The sequence below is a fragment of the Cariama cristata genome, unplaced genomic scaffold (assembly GCF_000690535.1).
Source record: "Cariama cristata isolate BGI_N322 unplaced genomic scaffold, ASM69053v1 scaffold6414, whole genome shotgun sequence".
Classification (NCBI taxonomy): Eukaryota; Metazoa; Chordata; class Aves; order Cariamiformes; family Cariamidae; genus Cariama; species Cariama cristata.
The window spans coordinates 1-27421 of record NW_009614616.1 but is presented as its reverse complement, the minus strand read 5'-3'; the positions used below and the strand labels follow the sequence as shown (position 1 = coordinate 27421).

The window sequence follows — 27421 nt, the reverse complement described above, 5'->3', positions numbered from 1 at the left end:
TGAAGCATTTTAAGCAGCACATTCTACTCTCACTTAATACATTTACATAATACTGTATCAAGCTTGTAATATTAACAAAGGTAATATTAAGATATTAGTTCATACTAAAAAGTCAGCAAAACGGTGTGCTTACCAATATGGTGTACCAATAAAAGAATCTCTTCTTTGTATTGTTCTTGTGTTTTTCGCTGATACTCCAAAATCCGCTTAAAAGCAAACAGTAAAATGCTATTAACTGGTGGTGGAAAACATATTATATTTTTGTATTTTACAACTGTCTTTTAAAATATTGTATGTTCCACAGCAAGCATTCTGCAGTATTAAAACTTCAAAGTGAGATAAAAATATTTGTGTTTTAACAACTGAGTGCCAAGGTTCTGTAGCATTTCTAATGAAAGATACTGAATAAACATTATTCTCCATTCCTAAAAAAAACCATAATGCTACTGTTGAGCCACGTGGGACAAATGTGATGCATGTATTTACTGTAGGCATAAGTGGGTTAAATTATTTAAATTAGAAAATAATTTCTTTAGCCTGCAAAGTCTGTATTCCTCAGACATGGCATTAGCGCTCTCATTAATTCAACAACTCATTCAATTTTTAATTTCAGGATTCAAATTCTCATAAAGCTACATTTTTCCTTTATCTTTCCCTTTCCCTTTATCACGTTTCCTTCCACGTGACTTTTCACTTCATATTAAATACCTGAAAGCTTGCATATGCACCTTTGATGTAACATCCAACCAAAAATCAATTTTATCATTGCAATTAATTGTACTTGTCTACAAAGCACTACATTTCTCACTTAGAAAAAAAGGATGACATTTAAGTAAGTGTTACATCTTATTATAGATGTAACTTCCTTAATGAAGATCTAGATTTTAGAGCAAAGGGACAAAATAGCCATATGTTGCCATCTTTAATCTGTACAAAATTACTTGATGGGCTCAACACTTGAGAAGCCTCATTTCGCTCTGTGGAAAAAAAAAGATAAGGACTAAGAGAGCTATTTGTTCAAACGCAAAATCTGAATTCTTGAGGGACTACAGATACTGAAATAATAAAACTCAAATCCTCATACAAATAAAATGCAATGAAATAAATGTATTTGCCGTTCACATATTTGTAAAACAAGGAATTACTCATTTCTGTGTGTACCAGAATCAAAATACAAATAATTTAAAAGGAGTAAAATGCTCTTTAAAGGGATACTGTACACTTTTCAAAATTAAAGCAAATCTTTTTTTGGAAATGTTAATTAGCAAACCTGAATACATCACTAAATGTATGCGTGGAAGAAATCTCCCAGTGGTCTGAACTGTAAAGTAGTATTTTGGAAGCTGCACAGTGCTGCGTACCAGCTAAGTTTGACAAAATTTTTAAACAGTCCCAGTCTGTATGAAGAGGAGCCAGGTCATGCAAGGCACATAAAATGAACAGAAACAAATGATTCTCTCTCTGACCGTGAGACTCTTGCTATGATCTGTGATTTCTTTTACAGTAGTACTAAGAAACTAAGATAGTGGTTCTATTACATTTATAAATAATGACTATGAGACCGAGTCCATCACTAAATCTTCAGGCTTCCAAGAAAAGTCAAAACAGTAAAGCTACGTGTACTTTGCGGATGAAGAGAAAGGCACAAGCAAGTATTGTATGTACAAGTAACAACCTTGTGCAAGGGAATCCATGCAAAAAGCCCAGATACACTTAACTGATCAATGTAGCAAAGCAGGTTCTTAAATAAGTCTCAACTTCTTAACAGAGATGATGCACGATACCTTATAGAGACACTGCGATCAATACGAGTTAGGTAGTGGTACATTTGTGAATTTGGACATGTCTTGCATACATTTAAAAGGAAAGTCTGTAGCAAAGTTGGGAATTTAGAGCCCCAGTTCACTGTGGTGATCTTCTGATTCTCCTTATCTTTACCCTCTGTGTAACTTGCAGCCAAAGAAATACAACTCATCACACACATCACGTAGAGAGAAGTTTTTGAAACCTGAATGCAAGCTGCTATGTCATGGAGCTATGACACTGGTAGAGCCACTGTAGAGGCTGACAGCTTATACACATTTGCCCCTGACCAAGCCCTGAATAAAGTGGATCCAGACAATTTCTGTCTTTTCCTGGCTGAATGAAGGGATGCTATTCACCACCAGTAGTCCTTTGTCAGTTCTTCATGGAGGAATCCTCCTGGACTCCCTACCACATTAGGGGGAAAATGTGGATGACTGCTTAAATTCAGATTGAAAAAATAGGAATCAACAATAGGAAGCTTGTACTAATTTTCTTCCAGAGTGTTCTATCTTAATTTCAGTGGAACGAACAACTAAAAAAGGCATGAAAAAACTAAGTTGAGTAATTATGATTATTACCTCTCTTCTTCTCAGTAATGGAAGAGACAACAGTAATAGGTACCAGGTTTTGGTGATAGTGAAGGATGTTTATTTTCTAAACTAACGACTTCAACGGGAAGTTCTGATAGTAAGTTACTGTAGTAAAGATAATTAAGAACTAAGTTTCTTATACTAAGAAACACTAAGACTCATGTCTGACTTTAGGCAACTCAGTACAGATACTCATATGACTCCTACAACTGCTGATTCTGAAGTCTGAAAGATGTGCTGAGTACAGTTAGGTCATACACTCAAGCTTCTTTTTTTTTTTTTTCCTCTTTTTTCTTTCTTCATAGTAGCAAACCACTTGCATCTGAAAAAACTCTCATTGTTAGATTGATATTTAAATAGATAAATACTGAATTCTGCCAAACTACAGTCTAAGGAAAACACAATTATAAGACCGTGCAAAGTATTGGGAAAGACTTTTATATGCAACATGCTTACCTAGTTTAATGTCTCCATCTAACGTGAAAAGAATATTGCCAGCTTTTAGATCTCTGTGGATGATCTTATTTTCATGCAAGTAGTTCAATGCTTCCAGCGTCTGCCTGCACACCACTTTGATCTGTGGCTCTGTTAATGGTCTTTCAAGCTCTACAAGAGAAAGAGACAGAAATAAACACAACATTTTTGCATTTATGTTATGTGTTCACAGCAATCAGTATAGAAGTATAAGTGAAAACTAATTCATCTGGCAGATTCTGAAGACCCTAGGTCAGAAAAACTTCTATCTGAAAGTATTTGCTCCTTTCAGCAAAAAATTCCATCCCTTGTACTCAAAATCCACCTCATTATGAACTATGTATATGTGAACTGTGGAAGAGCTATATAGTTCAGAGATTGGTTCTTTTGTGCGGTACACAGAAATGTTAAAGACTAGATTCTTTAACTACTGGTATTAGCATTCACCTAATTTAAGAAGTAAGCACAGAAAAATCTAACTTCAAGATTGATGCAATATAAAAAATTATCACAACGTAATTTGGAAGATGGCAGGGGAAGGGGAAGAATGAGATCCTGAAAAGGGCTCATATAGAATACAACAGAAAGCTCCATAAGCATATAAGAACAACTCATCACATTGACTTAAAGGATCAAGACAAAAATGTGTGTTGAAAAGTAAATAAACACTTTAAAAATTACAGAAAATTAATCTAACTTAAGTTATAATGTCCATAGATACAGGTGTAAATGCTAATTTAAAAACCTCAACATTCAACACATATACCACACCAATTACATAAATCTTTGCATTTCAAAACAATATACATGTGAAACAAGTCTTACAATATATATTATAATTTTACTTGCTATTAAGTTTATTACTTGAAACAACTTATTTACCCAACATTACTGCATCTACTGCTCCACCTGCACAAAATTCGATCAGGATCTGTATATAAACAAAAGAATACACAAATTACAAATTAAATAGTTCCGCTGAACTGAACCATTGATTAAGGGAGCATTATTGGGAGACCAGAGTTTCAGGTTATTTGACCTTGACAAATTATTTCACTGATCTCTGCAAAATATTGGTACTGTTACCCAGCTAAAAGTAGGGCTGTAATGCTCAATCAAATCATTTGAAAAATGCTTGGAGATCCTCAGACAAAAGTTTTAATCCAAATATACAATTGCATAATAAAACTTGTAAAACAACCAGCTTGAACCTGATTCATTGTAATGTGATTTACATAATTCATGCAAACTCATTTTTCAATTACTAAATTGTACTTCTATACTATATTCTCTCCAACTGAAACGTCCAAGTAGAAGAGCTACATTATTCTCCAGTAGCAGATGTTATCTCCTATATTGCTTCAGATGAGATGAAAATATCGAAAAATACTCTTAGAAGTTACATAAAACTACTAAACTCAGATGTTTACATTAATTTTCCTCCATTTTCATTGCTGCCTACAATACATCAAGGTTTCTATCCCAGTATCTAATAATACTAGAACAACCCCATCTCCAGTTCTCTGTTTCCTTTTGAAACGGAAATAAACTGCTATCATTTTAGGGCACAAACTATGCTGACATGTAGGACAGAAAGAACATATACAAAGGAGAAAGAGGGTAGACAAAGAGAATGAGGACAGCAAGGAAGAGGAAGGGTCATCCAAGATTGACATCCCACTCTTCCTTATGTGTTTTTTCTTCTTTAATTTGAAATTCAAACATTAAATTATAATTTTCAGTCTGATAGCTAATGAGTACTTCTTGTCAGAATCCTAACAGTCAATATTCTGTGAAATAATATCATTTTTTCCTTTAGAGTACTTCTAAAATGAGAGTATAACTGCCCATAAAAGAGGAAACCTCAAATTATACCTTATACCTTAACACTTACATATACACCACTTACGTTACATATTATTTCACATTACTATTACAATTAATCCTCACAACAATGGTACTAACAAATGTACTATATTATGCAATTCTTTAAGTCTTTTAAACCAATATTCCATTTACTTGCTTCTATATACCTACTACCAAGTTAGTTAAGCATGGGAAATTGTAAATAAATAATTTCTTTCTCTAGAATTTGCTGTTTGATCTGACAATCTGACAAAGGTCTCCTTGGTAGAGAAATCATGTTTCTAAATTGGAAAGGAAAAGCGTATTTTATGTCCAACTATCATCCTTCTCTTTTTTTTCCTCCACTAAATTCTGTTTACTTACATCAGTATAGCCTTCCCTTTGTCACTTTCATGCCTCTGCATTTCACTGTGACTATATGTCTACAATTTTATTTTCAAACTATTTACTCTTCTTCTATCTTTATTCCACCAGTGAAGCCTATTCACTCAGTTTGATATTCTGCCTCTATGCATACTTGCTTTCATGCTGACCTTATGCACTATTCCACTGTTTTATATATCATTTTACTCTCATTCAGATCACGCAAAGTTTTCACAGAGCTTATCAAAATAAATCTACATCAGGAAACATGGTATTATGCTTCCATTGTTTTCATGTTTAAAGGATAAAGCATATTTGTAAGACTCCAAGGAAATTTTCTTTTACTTATTTTAGGTACCTTTTTTTATCACAAACTTTTTAAAAAAACATGTCTTCTTTGTACAATTCCAAAAGCACTTATAAATATGGCATTGGATCACCTAAAAGAATAAATTGAATTTTCAAAGCTAAAGCTATTCAGTGCACAGGATATAGCAGAAGTGTGATGTACAGTCATATGCATGCCCACTATACTTCTATGTATAAAAATCTAGGTTTTAAGTAAATTAATTATGATTCAAGTCCTGGTCACCCGTCCTCCCTGGAAGTACCAAGGAATCCACTCTTATCTAAAATATATACTTCACAGGCTGACCTTTTCAGCACATTATTTATTTTTTAGCTGCGGATTCTGAATCTCACTCTAAATTGTGCTAATGTAACTAAAATCTGAGTCCCGCTGTTACAAATAAGCACTAAGAACTCTCGCCATACAACAACATGAACTGCTAATTTCTAAATTTTATATTCAAACTTCTGACCAAATGACTCAGTGTAGCTCAATTTTACAGTGACAATTTCCTGAAAGTCATATTCACAAATTAGTTTTGAAACTGAATAGTTATCCCAATAGTGACAACCCAGAATAAAAAGTTAAAGAAAAAAAAAAGTAATTTCAATAACCTTTTGAAATAAGTAAAAGCATTTAGAGAAGAAAAAATACCTACCCACAGATTGTTTTCATAGTAGAAAGCATCTAGGAGCTTAACAATATTAGGATGATCACAAGATGCTAAAATATCAATCTCAACCATATAATCTTCAAGTTCTTCTTCTGATTTAGTATCAATCACCTTTGCAGCAGCCAGTACTTTTGTTTCTTTGTTCTGAGCCTATGAAAGAAAAGTCAGAGCAAACACATATATGTGAAATTCACCAGACAAATGTCACCAGAAAACAACAACAAAAACCCTCTTGACAGTTCTGTACTATTTTCCTGCCTTTAATTTGCTTCTCTACAAAAAGAGAACACCTGCATATTAAAGGCTAGATAAAATCTAGCAGAAAAAGGGTTTAATAATTTTTCTGAAGGTCAAGAAGCAATGAAAGACAGGAATATAAAACCACTTAATTCTCATCACATTCTTAAACCATCATGCAGTCAATAGCTTAGGGTCGTTACTATTTTGTACTCCTAAGATGAAGTTTTGTGCTGCTCCTCAAAAAACTACTATCATTTGGCAAGAAGTAGCCTTCACCCTTTCATTTCTGACTGCACATTCTTGCCCTTCTGACACTTCCCACGTTGTGGCAGCACAGCTGTTCGCAAAGCCACATAGAAAACCACAGCCTCTACCAGTCAACAGTAGGTTACGCTCCTCTTCAGCCAGGGGCTGTATTCAAGCTACCATGTTAAAAAGTGGCCAAGCCATCATTGATTCGTCTGGGCATTTTACTCTCTTTACTTCCTAAGTCTAGGAGGACTTCCACAGATGGCTACTCATTGCAGTGGGCCACACTGAAAATGCTGCTGGCCTCTGCTTTACTACTCCATGCCTTAAGACCAGGGAGCTAGAACTGCTGTAGTGATAAGGTCAACTGGAGAACAAGTGAGATTTTGACTTGAAAAGCAAAAGGAAAACAAGACCTTGGGTACCCAAGGGAGGCAAAAAAAAAAAAAAAGGGGGGATTTTTGGGGTACCCAAGGGAGGCCAAAAAAAAAAAAAAGGCGGCATTTCTGCTATGCATTTATTCTTTGGCTTTTTTTAAACAGAAGAAATTACATACAAATAATTAGGGTAACTTATTTAAACAGCAAAAAAAATCAGAAACCAGTTGCTATAAATATTTATTCACAGCAATACTGCTGAGAAACTAATCCAGGAAAACTAGGCAAGGTGAGATTATTTTTCTTTTAATATATGGGTGATAACCAAATATTAAACACACAGCCTATATATGTGTGTGTACATATACACACACCCCCCAAAATATACACGCTTTCTAGTAATTCTCTTGCAAGTTATGTTTGAAGGAATATGGTAACTTAGAATTTAGTAAACTTTAAACAAGAAGGTGTATTTTCTCAAGTCATCATGAAAACACTAGTTTGTCAAGACATTTCCAGTGGTTACCTTTTGCCTCTGAATAAAAGAAGTTGTAGGACTCAAGTCTACTTCACCAATTACACATAAATATCATGAATAAAAGGCCTGGATTTACTCCACCTAGCTTTTGACATTCAAATGAAACTAAATGTGAAGTAGGCTCTGTCCAAAGCGGCAAAAGACAGGAACCTGCAGGGGCAATTCTGACTCCTAATGTGAAACATCACAGGGTGGTTCATCCTGTCTCTCTGCTGGTACATGGGGCAGCTTGGCCCCAAACCTAGTTGAGCTGAACCCAGGACAGGACACAGCAAGAATCCCAAAACCTGACTTTTGCCACCAAATCTCGTTATACTGGTATCAGACAGCAAGTAAGAATTCTTAAGAACAATTTACAAGGTCTAAATGTTATTACTTTCACAGCCATAAATAATTCTCTCAATGTGGCAAAAGAGAATAAAAGATTTGAAATTAAACGTTTATGATAATATTCAGTAAAACAGCAGTAACAGCAAAACACACTTATAAGCTTAGTCCTAGCTGATTCATCTTATGTTGAGGGCAAAGCTTTTCTGTAACACGTATTCTTATCTCAATATTCTTTCCAAAACAAAAAACAACCGATCTTCCCAACTTCAATATTTGCCTTCCCGTTTTTAACAACAAAGATAAGGGATCTGTATAACAGTATTCAAAAACAAACTACTGAGAAGTTTTCCAACACACATTCTAATAATAAAAAGGTCTGCTTAATAACGCAAACATCATTTGTTTTGGTTTCATGCTTTATAGCAAAAATGAAAGACCAACCTTCCTATTCTAGAGCTGCACTGTAAATTAAACATGAAAGGTGAAACAGATGTCTGACTCCACAACAGAATTAGACTCGGTAGCTTTACATGTGCAGGAAAATGGTTGTTAAAGCACCTTTCTAAAGAATTCAACTATTAATTGTAAATTTACTTTATTGAAACATGCATGGCCACACACTCTCCACTGTATCTTACAAGAAAGATACTTAAAAAAAGAAAAATTCCAAAATTCATTTTTACACAAGTTTGACTGTAAACAATATAATGGTAATAATATTTTGTTTAAATAAAACTGTTTTAAACTTCTACATCAGGTAACAATAACAGATGTTACTGTTTTCAGATTCAGTTTCACCTTTGCAGGGGGGGCATTGGTAAATTAGCACGCATGATTACATGCTAGGGAGTCTGCTGCATTTATAGCATACACTGCTTTTTCCTATTGACAGACTACTTTGTATTTTGATTTTTCCCAGATCCATTTGCTTGAAGTAACTAGAAGTCTGCTTTAAGTAAGTTTCTTTTATTTCCTCTTTGTGGTAGCTCTATTAGAACACCTCATTAAAAACCAGAAGTGATTATAGACACAGTATGATTATCTTTATGAGCATCTTAACAATTATAAACAGAAAAAATGTTCGCCTTTGTTCTGACTTGAGATAGTAACATTTTGTAGGTCTAGATCCAGACTTTTTTCCCAGTTCTTTAAAGAAAAAAGCTTTAGAATTAGCAGATTTCCACTGGTTATTTCTGAAGACTGATAAAACATTTTAAGTATACATCAAGTTACATCTGAAAATAAAAAAAAAAGTCTTTATATATTTTAAACAGGACTTAAAAAGTTCTTTTTGAACAAGACATTATTCATCTCCACCCCACAATGCACTCTATAATAAATACCCATCTATGTGAGTTGCTGTAAGTAGTATGTAAGAAATATGCTCTTTTGAACTGTGTAGGAAAGGATTTTACTGTAGACGCATAAGATTATGTAGCATTTGGGGGGGGGGGGGGGGACAACAAACCCTTTGGATTAAGAGGAACAAAAAGGATTTACAGCTTTGTGTGGGCATGTTTATTTTTTCTAGACTTTGGCTGAAGTCTTTCTTCTGTACATAACATTCTCCAAAGGTCAGAGCAGGAGCAAAAATGTTTGTGTAGACGCAGTCTTGATTTGCATATACTCATTTTGCATTTGGGTACATGAACATTTAAAGTTAAATAACCATTCATGTTACTACTCAGAGGTTCTGCCTTTTCAAATATGTCCTGTATCAGTAGTCTAGCAGTTTGTTCCTATATTTCAGCTCTCGACTACCAATTGAAGTTATTCCAAAAGCTCTGCTTAAATACATTTGATTCTGCTTCCATGACAGGTTATTTAAGCTTCAGTCCTATGCTAAGAAATCCAAACTGGCATCCTCAATGATTATGGTTCAACCCTGCCTTATGCGTAGACAAGGAAGAAAGGAGGTGAGAAATTTTCTTTCATTAACAAAATTTAATCTTTTTAAAAAATTCATACACAATGGTTGAAAATTGAATTGGAATAACCCATTCCCCCAAGATCTAACTAATGCAATATGACATAGATATTATTAACTATTATATGCAACAATACATAAATATTACAATCCTTCTACCAAAACTTCTATTTGGATTATATATTTAAGGTTACTGCAGCAAACATTACTTATAGAGAGAGAATATGCACAAGGGAATAGCAAACTCTATGTTACAGCATGGTTCTGGCAATGGATGTCAGTCTTATTAGCAGAAAACACACAGGAAAATACTCTTATTCTCCTAATTCTAAGATAAAGTAATTTTACAAAGATGGATGGCAGGTTTGCATAGAATAAAGATGATCTTAGAAATTAGAACTTGCAAATTACTTTCTCTTTGAACCTAAATCCCTCAGACTAAAATGGCAATGACATCTAATGACAAAAATGTTGCAAAAATTCGAAAACTTATCAGTACAAGAAAGAATAACCATTCTACAGAAAACTAGGATCTGCGAGTATGTGAAACTGGTGACTCCTCTCTATCAATCCTGCATTTTTATACAGTATCATATAACCGAATATAAGTTCCAGAGCTAGAAGCTTTGTGAAGAGACTCATAGCAGAATATTAAAAGGCAGGTTTACTGTCTGGGCACTCAGCCAAGAAGTTGCATTTTCCCAGCCATGGACAGCAGGGAGAGCAGAGCCACGGTTGCAGAGTAATAGGATTACAGCTCAGAGATAACCCATAGTCTTTCATCTTTAAACGACCAATGTGAAGTTTCAGCCTTGATTGTGAGGAGCTGTTTCAGTTTCCTATCACCAGCAAACGTTTCCTTCCCAACTGTGCAGCTCCTCTCCTGTGATGCAGGATGTCGACATCTAAAAATTAAACACTATTTACAACTGCAAAAAGTTAAATACATCCTTCATCCATTGTTCAGCCAACCGGTAACAAAGCCGAAATACAAGACAGAAAATATTTCATCACCTTTCTTCCTGATGCCTGATCTCTTCTGAGATGTTATATAACCGCATCGCATGTTTTGCGGACAGCAAAACAAATCAATACAGAAGTTTTTCCTGACTCATTTTTCTCAACAAACCTGTGGTCATAATCATAGATCAAAGTTGCCAAAAAGTAGAAAAGATGTGCATCTGTATTCAGAAAAACATGTTTTTGCACATAAAAAGCTACACTTCTCTGTAAACCTCAGACTGTCAGATCTAGCTCTATATATGCCTTCTGATGATGCCTGAGTAATCAGTACTGAAAAACTGTCCTTGTACAAAACAAAGGCACGAGCTGTTTCTCAGAGCTACCAGAAAGCAGTGGATCTTACGCTTTCTTAAACATATGAACCAAGGAAAAAAAAATAACTATAATTTCAGATTTTAACAGCCTGATCAAATAAATCTTTAAGAATCAGTGTGATCTACTGGAAAAACTACACTGCTCTTTGTTTTGTATAAATTTACTATACTATATTTAACATAATCCTGTGCATTTTGAAACTAAAAAAAACCTGCAGGATTGACCAGTATCAAGTCTTCAAACGTCTTTTCTAAACATGGAAAGCTGTTTTTTATTACTGAATTTTAGAAAAAAAAATCTATTTTAATTAATCAGATAAAAGGAAGCATTAATTCTAACATCAAATGTTGAGAAAATTAATTAAAAGTACCGGTTGGAATTCAAGAGCGAATAGCTACCTCTGCAATATTAAACCACAGTTTTAACAATAAATCACAAGTTAGGCCAATGAAGGAGATGGCAACCTCCACAGATTTCTGGAAATTAAGATGAGCCAGTCATTTCAAAGAAGCTATTTTACTTTGCACCAGTCGTCACCATACAATGTTCAAAATTGTAGTAGTACTAAAAAAACCTATCGAGTATTTAAATTTTTTGTATAATTATAGATGTGGTTGGTCCAAGGAATTAAAAACCAGCTAACTTCAGTTATACCTGCTGAAACTTGTTGAAATGACTGTTACAAAAGAACTATTCAAAAGATAATGAAAGGATAGTATCTACCACAGAAGATGATACACCCTTGAACTACAGTTGATGAGCCAAAAATTTTCCCTGCCTGCGCAATGTATCATAACTACCTACTATACGGTTTCTTCTACTTAAGAAATGTTTGATGCCAGGGAAAAAATACTGAAATAAAGTGTAGGTAAAAGTGCCTCTATTTCCTGCAAGCAAACAGTACTACTAACAAAGTGGAGGTCAGGGTTCAACCCAGACTACTGAAGCACATCTTTATGATACTGTGGTCTGGTGCTGCCTTTGCGGCTACACTAGTTTTGGAGTGGTTTCCATGACAACTTCACTCTTCTAACATTATTCTTGTACTTAGTACTTATTGTGGTTCTTCTGCTTCCTTCACAGTTGGTTTCTGAGGATTCCACAAGTTATTTTGGGGAGTGGTATGGAATAAAATTTTCATGTTTAACTTCTTGATTCCCTTCATGTATTTTCATTAATTCTGTGGTATTTTGTACACTAGCTAAGCAGAGTTCCCGTTCTGATTCATGCATTGTGTCACTGAAATCAGAAGGAATATTTATACGCATATTTGAAAAGTACCAGGGCTGAACTGGCAAACATGTGCAAAATAATGGAAACAGTCCTTTAGAGAAAATTTAACAGAGGAGATTACATCATATTTCAGCATCATTCTTCTTATTTAAGCAAATCCATTTGAAAAAAACAGAACAAAAATAAGAAAATAATAAAAATTGCTAAACATCAGCAAGAAAATCTTCAAAATATGCTATGCTGTTTTATAAAAGCACATTCTTATTTTCCCTTCTCTTGTTGCATGATAGCACATATAAAAGCAACTGGGAAAACCAGCTGACAATATTGAGAAAACATTTCCAACTAAAACATTAAGTGGTGTCAGAGGTATAAGTGCAAAGGACTGGTATTTTTTTCCTAAATTCAGTTTTAGTAACTGTACATACTACTTGCAAAAGCAGCATTAAAATACACAATTCTGCACTACAATTAACTCCTATATTTAAGAAGGGGGAGGTGTGACAAATTAAGATTTATCCCTTTAGTACTAAGCTGCTTTGCCAGTACCTTTCATCTGCAGAGGACACTAACAGTTGCTGGCAGAGGTCTTCTCCATTTTATCCAGCACCAGACAATGTCAGCCAAAACTGACTTAAAACTTCCCAGGAAAGATAGCAGCCCAGTCTATCTTCATCGTGGGTTACAGATATCCCACAGTTATTTATTCCATCTTGTGTCATTAGGAAAAAACCCATAATGCTTACTGCTTATTAATTTACAAGTATATTTTAGTCACTACAGCTTAAAATTAAGTCTTTATTCCAGCAATAAACACACCTTTACTCTAGATGACGTAAATTAATAATGCTCCCAAGAAACAATGATATCAAGAAATAATTTTTAATCAAAAAATTGCTAATTCTAGCTGTTCACTAGAATTACTTTTAAGACGACCAACAAGCCAGAGTTGAAGCTGTCTCCAGACTGTTGTTTTTTCAGGAAACTATCATGCTGCCAGGTTGAGAGTTGAGAATTTTATTATTTGCTCTTGATAATTTTATGATTTGTTTGAACACAGGACTTAAGAAACCTCCGACTCCTTTATCTGGGAGGATTCCATGCTATAATCTTGCTTCCAGTCATTTAACACCTGTAACTGTGCTTTAGTTCACATAGGCTCAGAGAGCCAGTGTTACCCCTGCTAACATCTTTTCCAAGGGAGACATTTGGAGTTGTGAAAGCAAAGTCTGTAGCTTCCTGCAAACAGATATACCACAGAGCATTTTGGCTTCATGTAGCACTAAGTCATTTTGTTTACTAGCACTTTACAGACTACATAGTCTACATTCACAGATGTACACATATCAACCTAGAATATTTTTTAAAAAAAAAAAAGTGGCTAGGTTAACCCACAGTTCCTCCTTACCCTGTTCCTTGCAGTTAGGTTACAGAACAAAATTGGGATCTTCTCTGCCCAGAGCCTTTAGCCAGATTGGATGGAAGATGGGTACAGCTGGGTGCTGACCCAGCACAGATATTTATGTATAACAAAACAACAAAAAGAACCACATCTGACTTGAGCATAGAAAATTCTGTCTTTCCAAACTGGAAATGAACAAGTCAACAAAATAATAAAGAAAAATGACAATTTCTTTGAACTTTAAGAACCCTTCAACAAAGACCTTCTGACACGTTACTAAGGAAACTACACAGTCATAGAAATGAAATGTGACACAGTCATTAAGATAAAAAAAAATGTGCTGTCAAAAAAGTAAAGAATATTATTAAAACTCTACATTCAATATAGCAGAAGGAAAGCATTTAAAGACCTGTACTAAGACAATTTATTTTACGTATTTATTGTGGAAGATGATGGGATATAACAGAGGTAACTTAACTGTCATTTAAAGTATATACATCTTACTAGCTCAAAAATCTGGGCAGTTTGGGAAAAGGTTCTGTATAATTTGATACTGCAATGTGAACAATATTCAAGACTTGTAATGAGCACAGCTAAATAGCCAGAGGGGAAAGATTAAATGAAACAAGATGAAGCATTATCACCCTATTTCATTCTTTATTGATCATTTTAGCAGGACAAAGTATACTTCATATATTTTAAGGAAAAAATATAAACTATATAGGCAATTTAATATTCAGTATTTTACAAAAAGATGCAGTTGTAACAGGGAAATGAAATGTGACTACATCAATACCACATTAAAACTGGCAACAGCTCTTGCAAAACAATCAAAGCATATATTCTGTTGCTCCATGCATGCTCTAGTCTGTTAAGATGAAACTTCCCCTATTTCTGAAGTAACAAAAAAGGAAGTAGAGTAGCTTTTGACAGCTTTCATAAAAAAGCTGTACAACATCATCCCTGATTTTTTTTTTAATGTAAAATTGTTACAGAAACCAATTCAGAGTCTCTTTATGGTATTAATATATTTTAAAAAGAACGGGAAATTTAGAAGTCTAGAGGGAAGTTGCTTCCTTATGTACATATCTTTAAAACAATCTAACAGAAACAAGCTACAAAGACAGCAACAACAAAAAAAGAAATCAATATAGTTAAGCCAGCATCTTTCAGCTCTCTAATGTAAACAAGTTATTTTCAAGTCAGTTCTGCAATTAACTTTATTAATTATAAAATTCTCTATGATGATGTATGCTATTTAACAATTGTACAGTCTGGGACTTGCCAGTAGTTTTCTTATGAGTCTTAAGTAATAACCCTAAAGCTACATACCATCTCATGAAAAAAAAAGTTAAATCTTCTGACATGCAAGTTAGAAAGGTTGCCTCACATACAGTTTATAATGAGCTAGCTATCTTTGTGCTGCAAGTATGACATCTCAAGTGATGAGAAAGAGCCATCTGAATAAACATTTGGTATTCCTTGAAAATTGGCTATTTAAGTGCCACAAAAATAGCATCCTGGGTTCTGTACGTAAACTTCATTCATATTCAGCACAGTAGTGGAACATGTTGCTTCTGATGCTGCCTTTCAGATTGTTTGGTTTGTTGGGGATTTTCTAATTAATGAATTTAGGCAACTAAACAATTAAGAAAACTGACTACTTTGAGAAACTCTATGAATGCCAATCCCATTCATTATCAGCTGATTTCAAAAGAAATTTCAATTTAGAAGCATGCTGCTGATGACAATTTTTTCAAATTGTGATTTTTTTTGCACTTGCTGTTTGTCATTTTACTGATTAGCATAATCCATTTGGAATTTACCTAATATGCTAGTGATAAATACAAATGGCCATAGCAATAATTGCATTACTCGATGAAATTATTAAAAACAAATCCAGATTAAAAAAAAATCAAGATGAAACATTTCAACTCTCTTTGCAGAGCTTGATGCACAAAAGATGCAAAGGGAAAACAGTTGCTTTACTCAGACTTTTGCCAACTAATGAACTTGTGAGCTTCTATCAGTAAAAGATTTTCATGCAATGTAGGAACAGTGTTCTTCCTCCAACAGAACTGCTGAGTATCATGATAACGTTAAACACTGCAAACAGTTAAACACACAAGATGTTCAAGAGGAAGTACGGTTCGTGTCTCTTAATAGTGTGGCAATGTTACTTTTAATGGAATTATGAAAGCTTTATTGTGCCCATATCCCCAAGAAGTGACAGCAATGAGGATGCACCAGCACGGCTGGTGATGAAGTAGTTTTCTCCTTGACAAGACTCCCTCCCTTCTCCTACTCCTCATTTTCTCTCATTTACTTTTTTATTCTTTTATTAGGCTGAAGGCTTTTTGAAGCAGAGGGCTATCTTTTGTTGTGTTATTTGTACAGCAAGAGGGAATGCAGAATTCCATTCCTTTTGGAAAATTATCTAAGCCATTTCTTGCTTCAAAGCACTATGCTCGCTCTTGAAATTCAATTCAGTTTCTGTACTTTCTTCATACTGGTAAATTTAGTGCCAAATAAGAAGGCTTAAAAAATTTTCATTCTCTTCTAGCAGTTATGTAGCATACCTAAAGTAGAGAAAAGAATCACCACCTGAAACAAAACTGGGAACAGAGGCTTTAAGTAAATTTCCAGTTAAAGATATGTCTTACAACAAAATTCTTCTAGAATGAGTGTCAGTGATGCAATGGAATAGAACTACTGATAACAATAACAATACCAACAGCTGCATTTAGCAAAACTGCCTTTTTATCAGTAGCGTTGCTAACAGCACGATTTAGACAACAGAAGTACATCTATTTTTTTTCTTTTGTCCTGACAAAAAGCATTCATCTAACATACCTTAACAACTTCAGAATATTGATATGCCACCTTGATGCTTCCCTTTTACAGCTATTTAAGCCAATGCTGACACTGTCCTGTCATTTTTCCCTTCTATCAGCACTGTCACTTGTCTGGCCCTCCCGTGAGCTGGTCTGGGAAGCCAAGAAGATTACATGTACAATCAGCTTTTGGGTGGCTTAGTTCCTTGAACCAGATCATCATGGGGTTGGCAAGCACCAGACCTGTCAGAAGGAAGGAGGTGGGAATGGCAATACGCTGCCAGAACTCTGGCTGCATTGACTTGCATTGTCGGAAACTGTGGTGGAAAACAGTTATGGTAAAGACCCAGCCACTCATCATTCAAAAGTTGCTTCTGTACTTACTAAAGCTATTGAAATGCACCACTTTGAGAAGATGTGTTATGGACTGTTTCACTTCGTATCATAGTCCCATATTGTTTTAGTGCTTTTCAGAGATTCAAAAGAATCTTTTTATATCGCACTGGCTCAAAGGTGGTGTCCCACGATGGGTCAACTAAACAAGTTACAACAGCATCCATGAACACTGAAGTGGACATCACAAATAGGAGAATTAGCAAGTCTGTACACTTGCTCATTTTTATATTTCACATTTAAAATGCTAGGGTACATGTGTAGGTTTTTGTTTGTTTTTATTTAAGTGTAACACGCTAAATTAACAAACAACATCTAGGGTTATTAAGCTGACCAGAGCATCTAAGTTTGCTACTAAGAGACAGCTTAAAGTTCTCGATACAGCCAAAAGCAAAGGAGGCATTTTCAGGTACCCCAGCTATCCCTGTCAATCAATAAGAAACACGTGACAGTATTCTTGTTTATATAGTGATCCTTAAGCTTTCAGACTTCCCTCTCCAGAGATGAAAAATAGCAGATAGTGCTTCCTTCTTTCAGGTTACTTATAAATTTGGTTAGTGCATCTTCACTATTAGTAAAAACTAGTTGGAAAGGGTGAAACAGTGAAAACAAGCTTGGCTTAACTCTAAAGAGTACCCATTTCTCCACATTACTGGAATGATTCAAGTTTGGTTTGGGGTTCTTTCTTTTTCAGAGTCTTCTAACCGTATTTCCCAGGGAAGATCACAGTTCACAGTTTTCACAATGTAATGTAGTTGAACATACCTATGGTTCTGACCCATGACCACCAAGCAGTGAAAAACAGAACAGTTTGTCTGCATGGTGAACCGAAAGACTGGCATCTGCAGAAGTTGAGCAAGTAAGAGAATGAGAGAAGGACAATTAAAAATCATTAAAGGGTCAAGCAGTTGTTTTATAAAAAGCAGACTAAAAAGGTTGGACCTCTTCAATTCAAACAGGAAAAGCTGAAGGTGGAGCAGGAACAAGACTGAACTTTAGAAAATAAAAAAAGGCAGCATATGAATTGAATAAAGCCTGATTGAGACAAAGGCTGTGAAGGAGATGAGGGTTTATTGCAACACGCTAATTCTTGCTGAAGCACTCAGTTGACATTTCTCTATTAAGGTTTTACTGCCTTCTGATTACAAAGTATTAACTCTTTTCCTGGTAAAGTACTGCTTAGAAATACAAGTGAAAGTCATCTTCTATAATGTGAAATCTAGATATGTGCTAGAGAAATCTTTGGTTTTACAGCATAAATCCATGCCAGGAGAACCATTACCTACAAGATAAAGAAAGAATAAATTCCAGTGCAAAAAGTATTTCCAAGTTATTACTGTATCATTAACAAATTTACAGTAACTTCCCTCAGAACACTGTTTTCTGAATGATGGTTATGACTAAACATTTCTAGAGACAAATCCCAGTTCCTTAAAGTCTTCCTTAAACAAGAAAGTCTCAGACAGATCTAAAACGCTGTTCAATAAGATATGAAGAAAGTAAAGGGACAGTCTTCTCCAATTCATTATCAAGCTAGATGGATTCAAAACCATTTCCGTCTTAGCATGGGGATTCACTATTGCTTTCATACTAAGTAAAACAATTTTGATGTAGGCACAACTTAAGTTCTAGGGTAATGGTTCCCCAAAAAACTTCAGACTGTACAGTTGCCCTTCTACTCTCTGCTCACCCATACGTTCAATAACTGCATTAATGCAACCTCAGAAAAATTCTATAAAGTCCCTTTATTTCTCAATGCCTCCTTCACTTTCAGATTTTCTGAAGCAACAACCAACAGGTTAATTTTTAAGACTGACCCTTTAAGGTAACAGTCACTTAGTCCTCTGTAGTAAGGAGAGATTTAGCAAATTTTAAACGCTAATCAATAAATTGATTTGGCTATTGTAGTACAATCCCACTTTTTCACTTCCTCATATTCTTCTCCATAGAAAAATCAGTAAAAATTAAAAATCATATCAGAGTAGCATGCTTCAGGTAATCAGAACCTTCTTAAAGCCAGATTTTGGGTGGAACTTGATTGAAGTATGAATCTATGCTTGAGCAATTTCTTGCTGTAGGCTATAGGAAATTAACTACATAGAAAATGGCTCAAAAATATAAACATGGCTATTTTTTTTGGAAAGAGTTTGTGCTTTTCTCTTAGCTTCTAAATCACCATTCATGCTTAGCTGTTTTACATTAACCTCTCTGTATAAAACACATGCAATCCCACAGAATACTGTAAATCAGTCTTAATTCAAAAGAGTAAAAATAAACAAGAAAAATCTGTAACTTTAATATTCTAACTTGCTTTTACATACATTTAGAACTGCTTTAAGAAACAGTATGTCCTCCTAAAACAAAATATGATAGTTTAAGTAAGTGCAGTAAATATACGAAGAATCTTCCATTACTATTTTATTGTGAATTTTTTGTTTTAGGTGAATCTTCTGCTGCATGTACTTTAGTTGGTTTTTATCACAAACGTAGAGTATATTCAACAGAAAATTTGAAATGCCAATGGAAAATTAACATTTACAGTGAAGCCTTAATTTTTTGTTGAAGTATGAATACCATTGCAGAGTGGTTTGAGGCAGCCTACTAGCTTTCAGTGAATATTACTTAGCCAATTTTTATTGCCTGACATCCTTCAAAAATATTCTGCAAGTACTAGGTCTTCTTTCTCTCTAAAAAGATTCTTTCCCATTTCTAAGTGGAAAAAAAAAGTGTCTCCACATGACATATTTGACAGTTAACATTTCTTTCAAGCATTCCATACTGTAATCATGTTATAAAGCCAACAAAAATGAATTAGAGGGAGTAACAATATGTATTTTGCATGGGTTTGGAGAAAAATTATCAAACATCATCTTTTTTTTTTTTTTACTCTGTGCTATTAATTCAGTCTGCTTTGTTTTCTAACTGTAAAATTTCATGGTTTTATTAAACATTGAAAACTGGAACAATCCAAACAGTATCAAATGAAAAGACAGCACAAGCATTACATTGGAGTAATTTGGCAGCCACTGTAAAGTAAGACAATAGGCAAAAGAGGTGAGACAACATGAATTCGTCAATTCTATGTATAATCTGAATATAAATAAAGGTTATTGGGGGAGTACAAAGAAGCAAAGACCAAAAAACCATCCAAAACCAACACTTCAGGCACCAGGGTCTCAAGAAATGCATTTAAGATCTCAAAGCAGAGAGGCATGCTGCCTCTTTTACAGAGGTACAACTGTTGTTGAAGGAGAATGATGCTTATAATCTTATGAGATTCTCAAAATGTGGGTCATGGTACATGAAATATGTAAGGCCCACTCATAACCGCATTCAATTAAAAAAAAATTTTAAATCCCAGACTGGGGATTGTGGCATTTGCAAGTACAAAGCCAACAAATTTTTTCTTCAATATTGTTTATGGGGTGGTCAAAACTAGAATTTGAGTCACCACCAAAAGAAACTTGTGAACTACTGCTCTGCAACAGTATCATGTATTACTGCTTGGAGAATTATACTACTGGAGGACTACTTCCCTGCCAAAGATTAAGCTCAAAAGGTTTAACCAATTTGTCTACAAAACCAACTGAAAAAAAAAAAATTGTCCCCAAACAGTACCACAACATTTTTAGCTCCTATCAGAATTATTTAATTGACTGAATCTGACTTGCATATGAAGAATTATTTCACCAAGTTAGAAAAGCTTAAAGAAACTTAATTCTGCAGTCTATTTGACAACGTTAAACAGTCACATTTAGCTTATGCCTGAAATCCAAAGTTTTACATTCCAGACAAGAAACCAACAGCCCAAGCACTTACAGAAATAGTTAGCTAAGAAATATGAAATACCAGATGACATGAACAAAATTAGCAACTTTTATAAACATAGATAAATAAAATCAAATAATGATTTCCTATTTATTTAGAGTTTTAAACAGTTTATATAACTGTGCTCACACCTTGGAAAAGATGACTGCCTTACCAAGGAGTGAGCATGAACATTCTATATTTATCCTCCACAAACTTGTCTGCAGTTTTAATTCTGAACACAACAGACAGACAATACATTACTCCTGAGTTAAGTATTGTGATGCTGATTTTAAGCCAAGTGACTTAAAGTTGTCCAAAAAGCAAGACAAAACATGTGCTATACTTCCTACTTTAGAACATTTCCTTGCTACAGACAAAATGGAAAGGAGATATTACTTTCCGCAAAAAGCCATTTAAAACAAGAAAATTATCTCAGCTTACTATCTATAGATGACTTTCTTGCACTACTCATTCCCTCAGAAAACTTAGCTAGAGTGACAATAAGTGTAAAGAGCTCTATAAAACTTTCCCCTTGACATATTTCCCAGGGTTTAAAACAGTGATATCACCTTTTCCTTATCTGGTATCTTCAATGTGTCAAAACTGCAATAGCATGAAAATAAAGATAACATTATAGAGCAACTCACCAAGCTGATCAGCAAGACTAAAATCATTTGTCTTCTATGAATGGTCACACATCTTTTTTCATCTAGACCATTCACAGCAGCCCTAAAATATCCAGGCTACTTTTACAGAAATTCCTGTTCTCAGCAAGCTTTAGGTAAAGTTGTAGTTCTATTTTACTTAAACTAAATATTTAAAATTGAACATTGCTATCTTATACATTAGTGTCTTGAGAGTAAATCAACTCTCTATCTACTAATGCCTCTATGGCTAAACAGAGCAACACAGCATTTAAGCGAATATTATTAATTCAGATCTCCTGAGGACAACTGCACTATTTTACTGCTCCAGTTTAATCAGAGGTCAACTGATTTAGTCAATTATGAATGAAAATAGATTGGAACAAAATATATTTAGTACCGCAAACAATTTTAATCAAAATTGCCAGAAGTTCTGCACTGATTCATTCTTATGTATTAAAATTCAATTTAGGACATTTTCACCTGTTTTCTCTTTCCAGGTCTAGGCTTATGGCAGAGTCACACATGAAACTTCAGGTTCACAAAACACAGTATTTGACCGGAAATTTTCAAATGTGAATTTATCTTCCAACTAGTACCAAACACACAGGATTCCAGAAAAACTCAAGCAACATCCTTCCACAGGGAACTGTATCTTTTATATAGGAATGTTCTTGAGTTCCAACAGCTCTAACAAATTCTTCTAAAGAATTAGTGGAGCTAATGACACAGCGTAAATCAAAAGATAAAGAGCAGGCAAAAACCAGCCTATCAGTGCCTCAGCTTAGATATTAAGTGGTCAAAATCTATTCCTATGAGTGTTAAACTACAGATGTAAAAGATATCCACCCTAGCAAGCAGCATGATACATTAGTATCATTAAGATAACTTCAAGTTGCAATATCCAATTGTAGGAATTATATAGAAGAACATGCTCTAACGCCACAGAAAGTAGGAAATACAAATTTTCCTTGCTCTGCCCTGATTGTGTTTTCAGGTCAGACTAATTAGATTATTTTCTAGGATTAGAAAATAAGTTATGATGTTAGTGGTACGCAAAAGGTAATTCTAAGCAACCACCAATTATCAGTTCATATTTCAGCACCAAAAGGACTTAAGGCCACACCATCATTAAATGATATAATAGGTCCAGTCTTACTAAATCACTGTTTAAAAATACTATTTGTTTCTACCTGCTGTAGAAGACATTAAACCAAAAACAAGCTCTCCTGTAAGTCATATAGGTACAATGCAGGTAAAATTGTTTTAAATACAGAAACGAAAGCGAAGTGTATTTAACTGAAGTGAAGCAACATTATTAGTTTATTGGACTTGAAGAAACACTATTATCAAAAGTCCACTGTCATTAGCCAGAGATGAGTTTGTATTGGTCACTATTGCAAATATAAGCATATATAAATACTGAATGTAGTTGTAGTTGGGTAATGCTGTTCACCATGATTATGGCTATCAACTTCCACAACATTTCTGCTCTGAACATAAAGAGAAAGCAGAATAAGACTTTTTAACCGAGCACCAGTTATTGCTGAGAGTTGGAAAACTTGTCTTAGTAACTTCAAATGAAATACAAATATTTGATTTTCCGAATTCCTATGAGAATCTTGCATACACAGTGCTTCCAACATCTTATATTCAGAGTAATAAATGGGATACTATAAATGGGGAGAATATTTCAATTCAAACTAAGAACCATGAATGCAATTCAAAACCAGACAAGTACAAAGGGTTCTTTATAATAATTTGTCAATTTCTATTAAAATACATGTACACATTATATATTCTCTCTCTATACACATGCCATATAGAGATACCCTGTACCTTACTCAGTATACTGCCACATATTCTACCACTATAGAATCTGTTCCCATAGAAGACTTAAAATCAGTGTAATTGTACAGATGGTACCCATAATTATCATAATGATGATGGTCAAAATACCATTAATTTCTTGGAGGAGTATCCTCTAGTGAAGGGCTTGGAGATGACACCAACTAAACACTAGGAAAATGCCTTTCTGCAATATAAATGTTTTTATATTATTGTACAGTGTTCTTACTACCAAAAAGGCTGGCAAATTTTAACGAAATATAGTCCCAGCACTTTATTTCATTCAAAAGGTTAACTTAGGAAGACATCTGCATTTTAGTTAGTTATGTGCATCTGTATGGTAAAGACTCTCCATCAGGAAATTTAGCAAGAAAGCGCCACAGAACACATTAGGCATTTTAAAGGTCTGCTTTCACACCATCTGAACATTAACTTCCGGGAATTTAGAAAGTAGCTTAAAGCTGATGAAAGCCTTTAACACTTACTTACATTGATTTACCTTAAAGCAATGTTTACTATGCGCACTGAAGTGATATTTGATACAATAAGGCAATGTAACACACAATAAAGTCATATGATGTAATAATGTAACTAATTTCTAAACCAAACAGATTACAATTAATTTTAACACTGAGAACCTAAGATTTTTTCAGGGGATTTAACTGCTCTTAATTTGATCAGGTTTTAAACTGTCTTTCTTTTGTTCCTTTATTTAAAAAAAAGAAAAAAAAAAGAAAAAAAAAAAGTAGTTTGTGATCAAACTGCCAAATGTCAAAGTTGAAATCATCCTCCAATGCTAATATTATACTTCTTCAGTGGCTGTCAGAATCTGGCAGTCCATCCAGTAATTCTAAATAATCCATGAAAGGCAATTAAAAGAGACTGGAAAAAAGTCTATCATCAGCAATCTCGAAATTCTCTTTATAAGGGCCATCTCCTGATACTGAGGCACTGCAAGGGTCTATAAATTGAAAAAGGATGGAAAACTACACCATTATCCATTAGCCAAGAGCAAAAAGAAAACAGCCTAAAAGTGGTCTCTTTGAAGAGGCTGAAAAGGGCTAGAATGACAAGTCCTATACAATCACAAACCTTTGCCATCAGTGGTCTGCAGTTACATAGCTCGTCTGATCACAAGAGACCTGCAACAGCAGTCGAAACACTTAGAAATACAGCATTTCTAAACATTACTTAGAAGTCAGTGAATACAAATGTATGAACTGTCAGGGCTAAGAAAGCTTTAGAAAACTAGAACAAACAGCTTCAAAGGAAATAAGCTCTTTAGTAATTTGGCTAAGTTATTAAAAAGTAAGCAAGACCCTTGTACTTGATTGGGAAGAATGGGAATGAATCACAAGTTTTCAATATCCTTAAGACTTCTGTATACAAAACTAGTTATCACTAGACATAGCATTTTTTATGTAAATAATATAATCAGCTAGGCTTCATAGTACTGTCAGAATCTTTTAAGAGTTGCTTTCAAGTTTTTATTTAAATATTTGATACTTCATCCAAAAGATGAGTTACACAAGTAAACCAAATACTTCTTTACGGGAAATCATAGCATGTAACCAATCTAACCTATTTTTTATTAGAAGTCCAAAGCATACAAAGCCTTATTTATCTGGCAATTCCCTTTTACCATATATCTGCCAAAACCCTGTCACACACTGACTCCTAGGATCTTAAATAAAAGCAAATGCAGTTTTGGCAAATGTAACTGACACTAGGGTGTTTGGTTTTTTCATTAAAAAAACAAACCACCACACAAACAACATTAAAACTCCCAACCCCCCAACATTTACATTACTTAAAGACAAGGTCTTCAAACATTGACAGTTTTGTTCTAGTTTATAGTTTTGATTCCAAAATTTGAGAAGGTATTGAATGGCTATTCTTGCAGTTTCTCGAGGTGTATAACCAAGAAAGAACAAGCTAAAACACCTTTGTTTTCGAAACAGTTTATTGCCAAGCATGCTCAAATGCAGGAACATGAGTACAGTTAGTATCGGTGCTTAATCCTCCTTCTCAAATTAGTTGGAAACAAAATGAATGCTGCTGAATACATGCAGTAAGAGATTTTTTTTCCAGGAATACTAGTACCTGTTAATTTTCACATGTGCTACTTTCAACAAGTTTACCAGTGTAACTGAATGTATAAGTCTAGTCAGAATTTTTTAATAGTGTTTAATTTTGAAAAAATCAGTTTCAACAATTAACACTGTCCTTTCACATTCAGAAATAAATCTCAAAGTGAAAAATCAAATCCAACTGGAAAAAAACTTTCCTGTTGTACACACAGTACACTGAAATGCAAAATTTACCAGTTGTCTTGCTCAGACACCTTCCTCTACAGACTATTGCTAATACAGACATGTCTAAAGATAAACATGAAGTGAGAAGAAAGAGGTTTGAGGATGGGAGTGGAAATGCATGTGCGGGAGGAGGAGAACACATTTAGTATTGTATCTTTGAGGCTTCTCCAGTCATCACTATGGGACAGAGCATTATATTCATGGAAAGGGCATCAAAATTCCACTATGAAGTTTAAAGAAAAACTTTAATACTCTGCAAATGCCGTTAGAGACAACATTGTTTTTATAGTCACTAAGCTTTATGATATACCAACTTCAGACATATTTCCCAGTCATTTTAAACAAAAAAAATCTTTAATCTTCCACACTGACATGAGAACCACCATCCAGACTACACATTACACCAACATCAAAATAAACTAGGTGCTCTTAAAATAGAACATTGACACAAATTCCTAGGGTGAAAAAAAAAACCACCTAGCATTCTGAACTAACTGTGGCTCTTTTGCTGAAACTTACAAACAAGTAACACCACAGTACAATGAAATCTAAAATAATTTCTACCAAAAATAGCACAGGTTTCGTAAGTACCCAGATTTCATAAACTCTCAAATGCAGTACTCTAAATATCAATGTTTATTGACTGAATTAGCTCTCAGAAACACTGTAAATGCTATTCTTTCTCATACTGTTATTTTTTCTAGTCTCAAGAACCTGCTCCAGAGTACCAATTCATGTCAGGCCCCCAATTCTCTCATGCTCATCCTCCATGATGTTTTTTTCCACACTATCCCTAAACCAAACATCGAACATTAATGCCCTTTTAGAAAGGGGAAAAGTAGCTAAAGATTTGCCTGAAAGCTACAGTCTTGTCACACACTAGCAGCGCTATATCTATATCATCATACTCTACTTTGCTTGATAAAATTTAGATAAGCATCCTTAAAAACACTACTTGTATCTGTATACTTAAAGATTTAAAGATCAAACAACTGAGAAAAGTTAGGAGATCCAACATAGGAATTCTGCCATGTAAGGAAAGCCAAGATAACACAACTATTTAATTCAATTCCACATGGAACAAGACACGAGAATGTCCACTAAAAGCAACATGAGCTTGGCCCTATAAACTAGACAAGGTACACAAGTCAATTTTACTGTTCCTGGGGTTCCCTCCGTACAGAAACTTTGTAAAAAAAAAAAATATTTAACTTCACACTTAAGTTCTGTGTAAGTCTTTGTAAGGTTAGAAGCTGTACACTGTACACGAGTCCAAAAAAACCAAAATACAGGAGAAGTGAGCGATTCAGCAACGGGCAGGGTGGAGCAGAAGGCGGGACAATGACCTAATAGGTCTTTTCTATCTTTAGTTTCATGAGCCTCTGTGGACAAGAAGCATCTGGATCACACGCTCTGCTCTCCAGCCGACACACCACGGGAACTCGGGACACGTCCCTTCTGGCAGGGCAGCAGGTGGGCGCAGTGCTTACCGGCCTAACCAAGTTCTCCGGAAACTTGATGCTGACAACAGGTATCCCAAGGTGACACAGCTTACAGACAGGCAAGCTTTAGACAGTGTTGAACTCGGAAGCAATGCTACAACTCATTTTTTAGCTACGCGCAATACTACAAGTGACTCGAGTTGCCCGCTTGCCCTTACCTTGAACACTTTACCGAAAGCACCATCTCCCAGCTCTCCTATAATTTCCCAGAACTCCTCAGGGTTCAAATCCCTTTTGACGTGCTCGTACTGTTTCTTCTTCTTCTCACCACCCAGCTTGAAGATCTTGCGAAAGTTGAAGAAGGACATTTTCCCTCCTGC

At 34.7% G+C, this 27421-nt stretch overlaps 1 protein-coding gene across 1 annotated transcript in view; it reads right to left on the bottom strand.

The window, feature by feature from the left end:
* The window catches only part of SLK (STE20-like kinase), a 46581-nt gene extending 19172 nt beyond the window's left edge, over nt 1-27409 (bottom strand). Inside the window, exons 1-5 of the mRNA XM_009699484.1 lie at nt 27260-27409; nt 6107-6271; nt 3753-3801; nt 2853-3002; nt 134-206 (exon numbers count right to left, since the gene is read on the bottom strand). Of these exons, the coding sequence (XP_009697786.1) occupies nt 134-206; nt 2853-3002; nt 3753-3801; nt 6107-6271; nt 27260-27409 (587 nt within the window). The remainder of the gene's footprint in view (nt 1-133; nt 207-2852; nt 3003-3752; nt 3802-6106; nt 6272-27259) is intronic.
* Between the last annotated feature and the right edge of the window lie 12 nt (nt 27410-27421).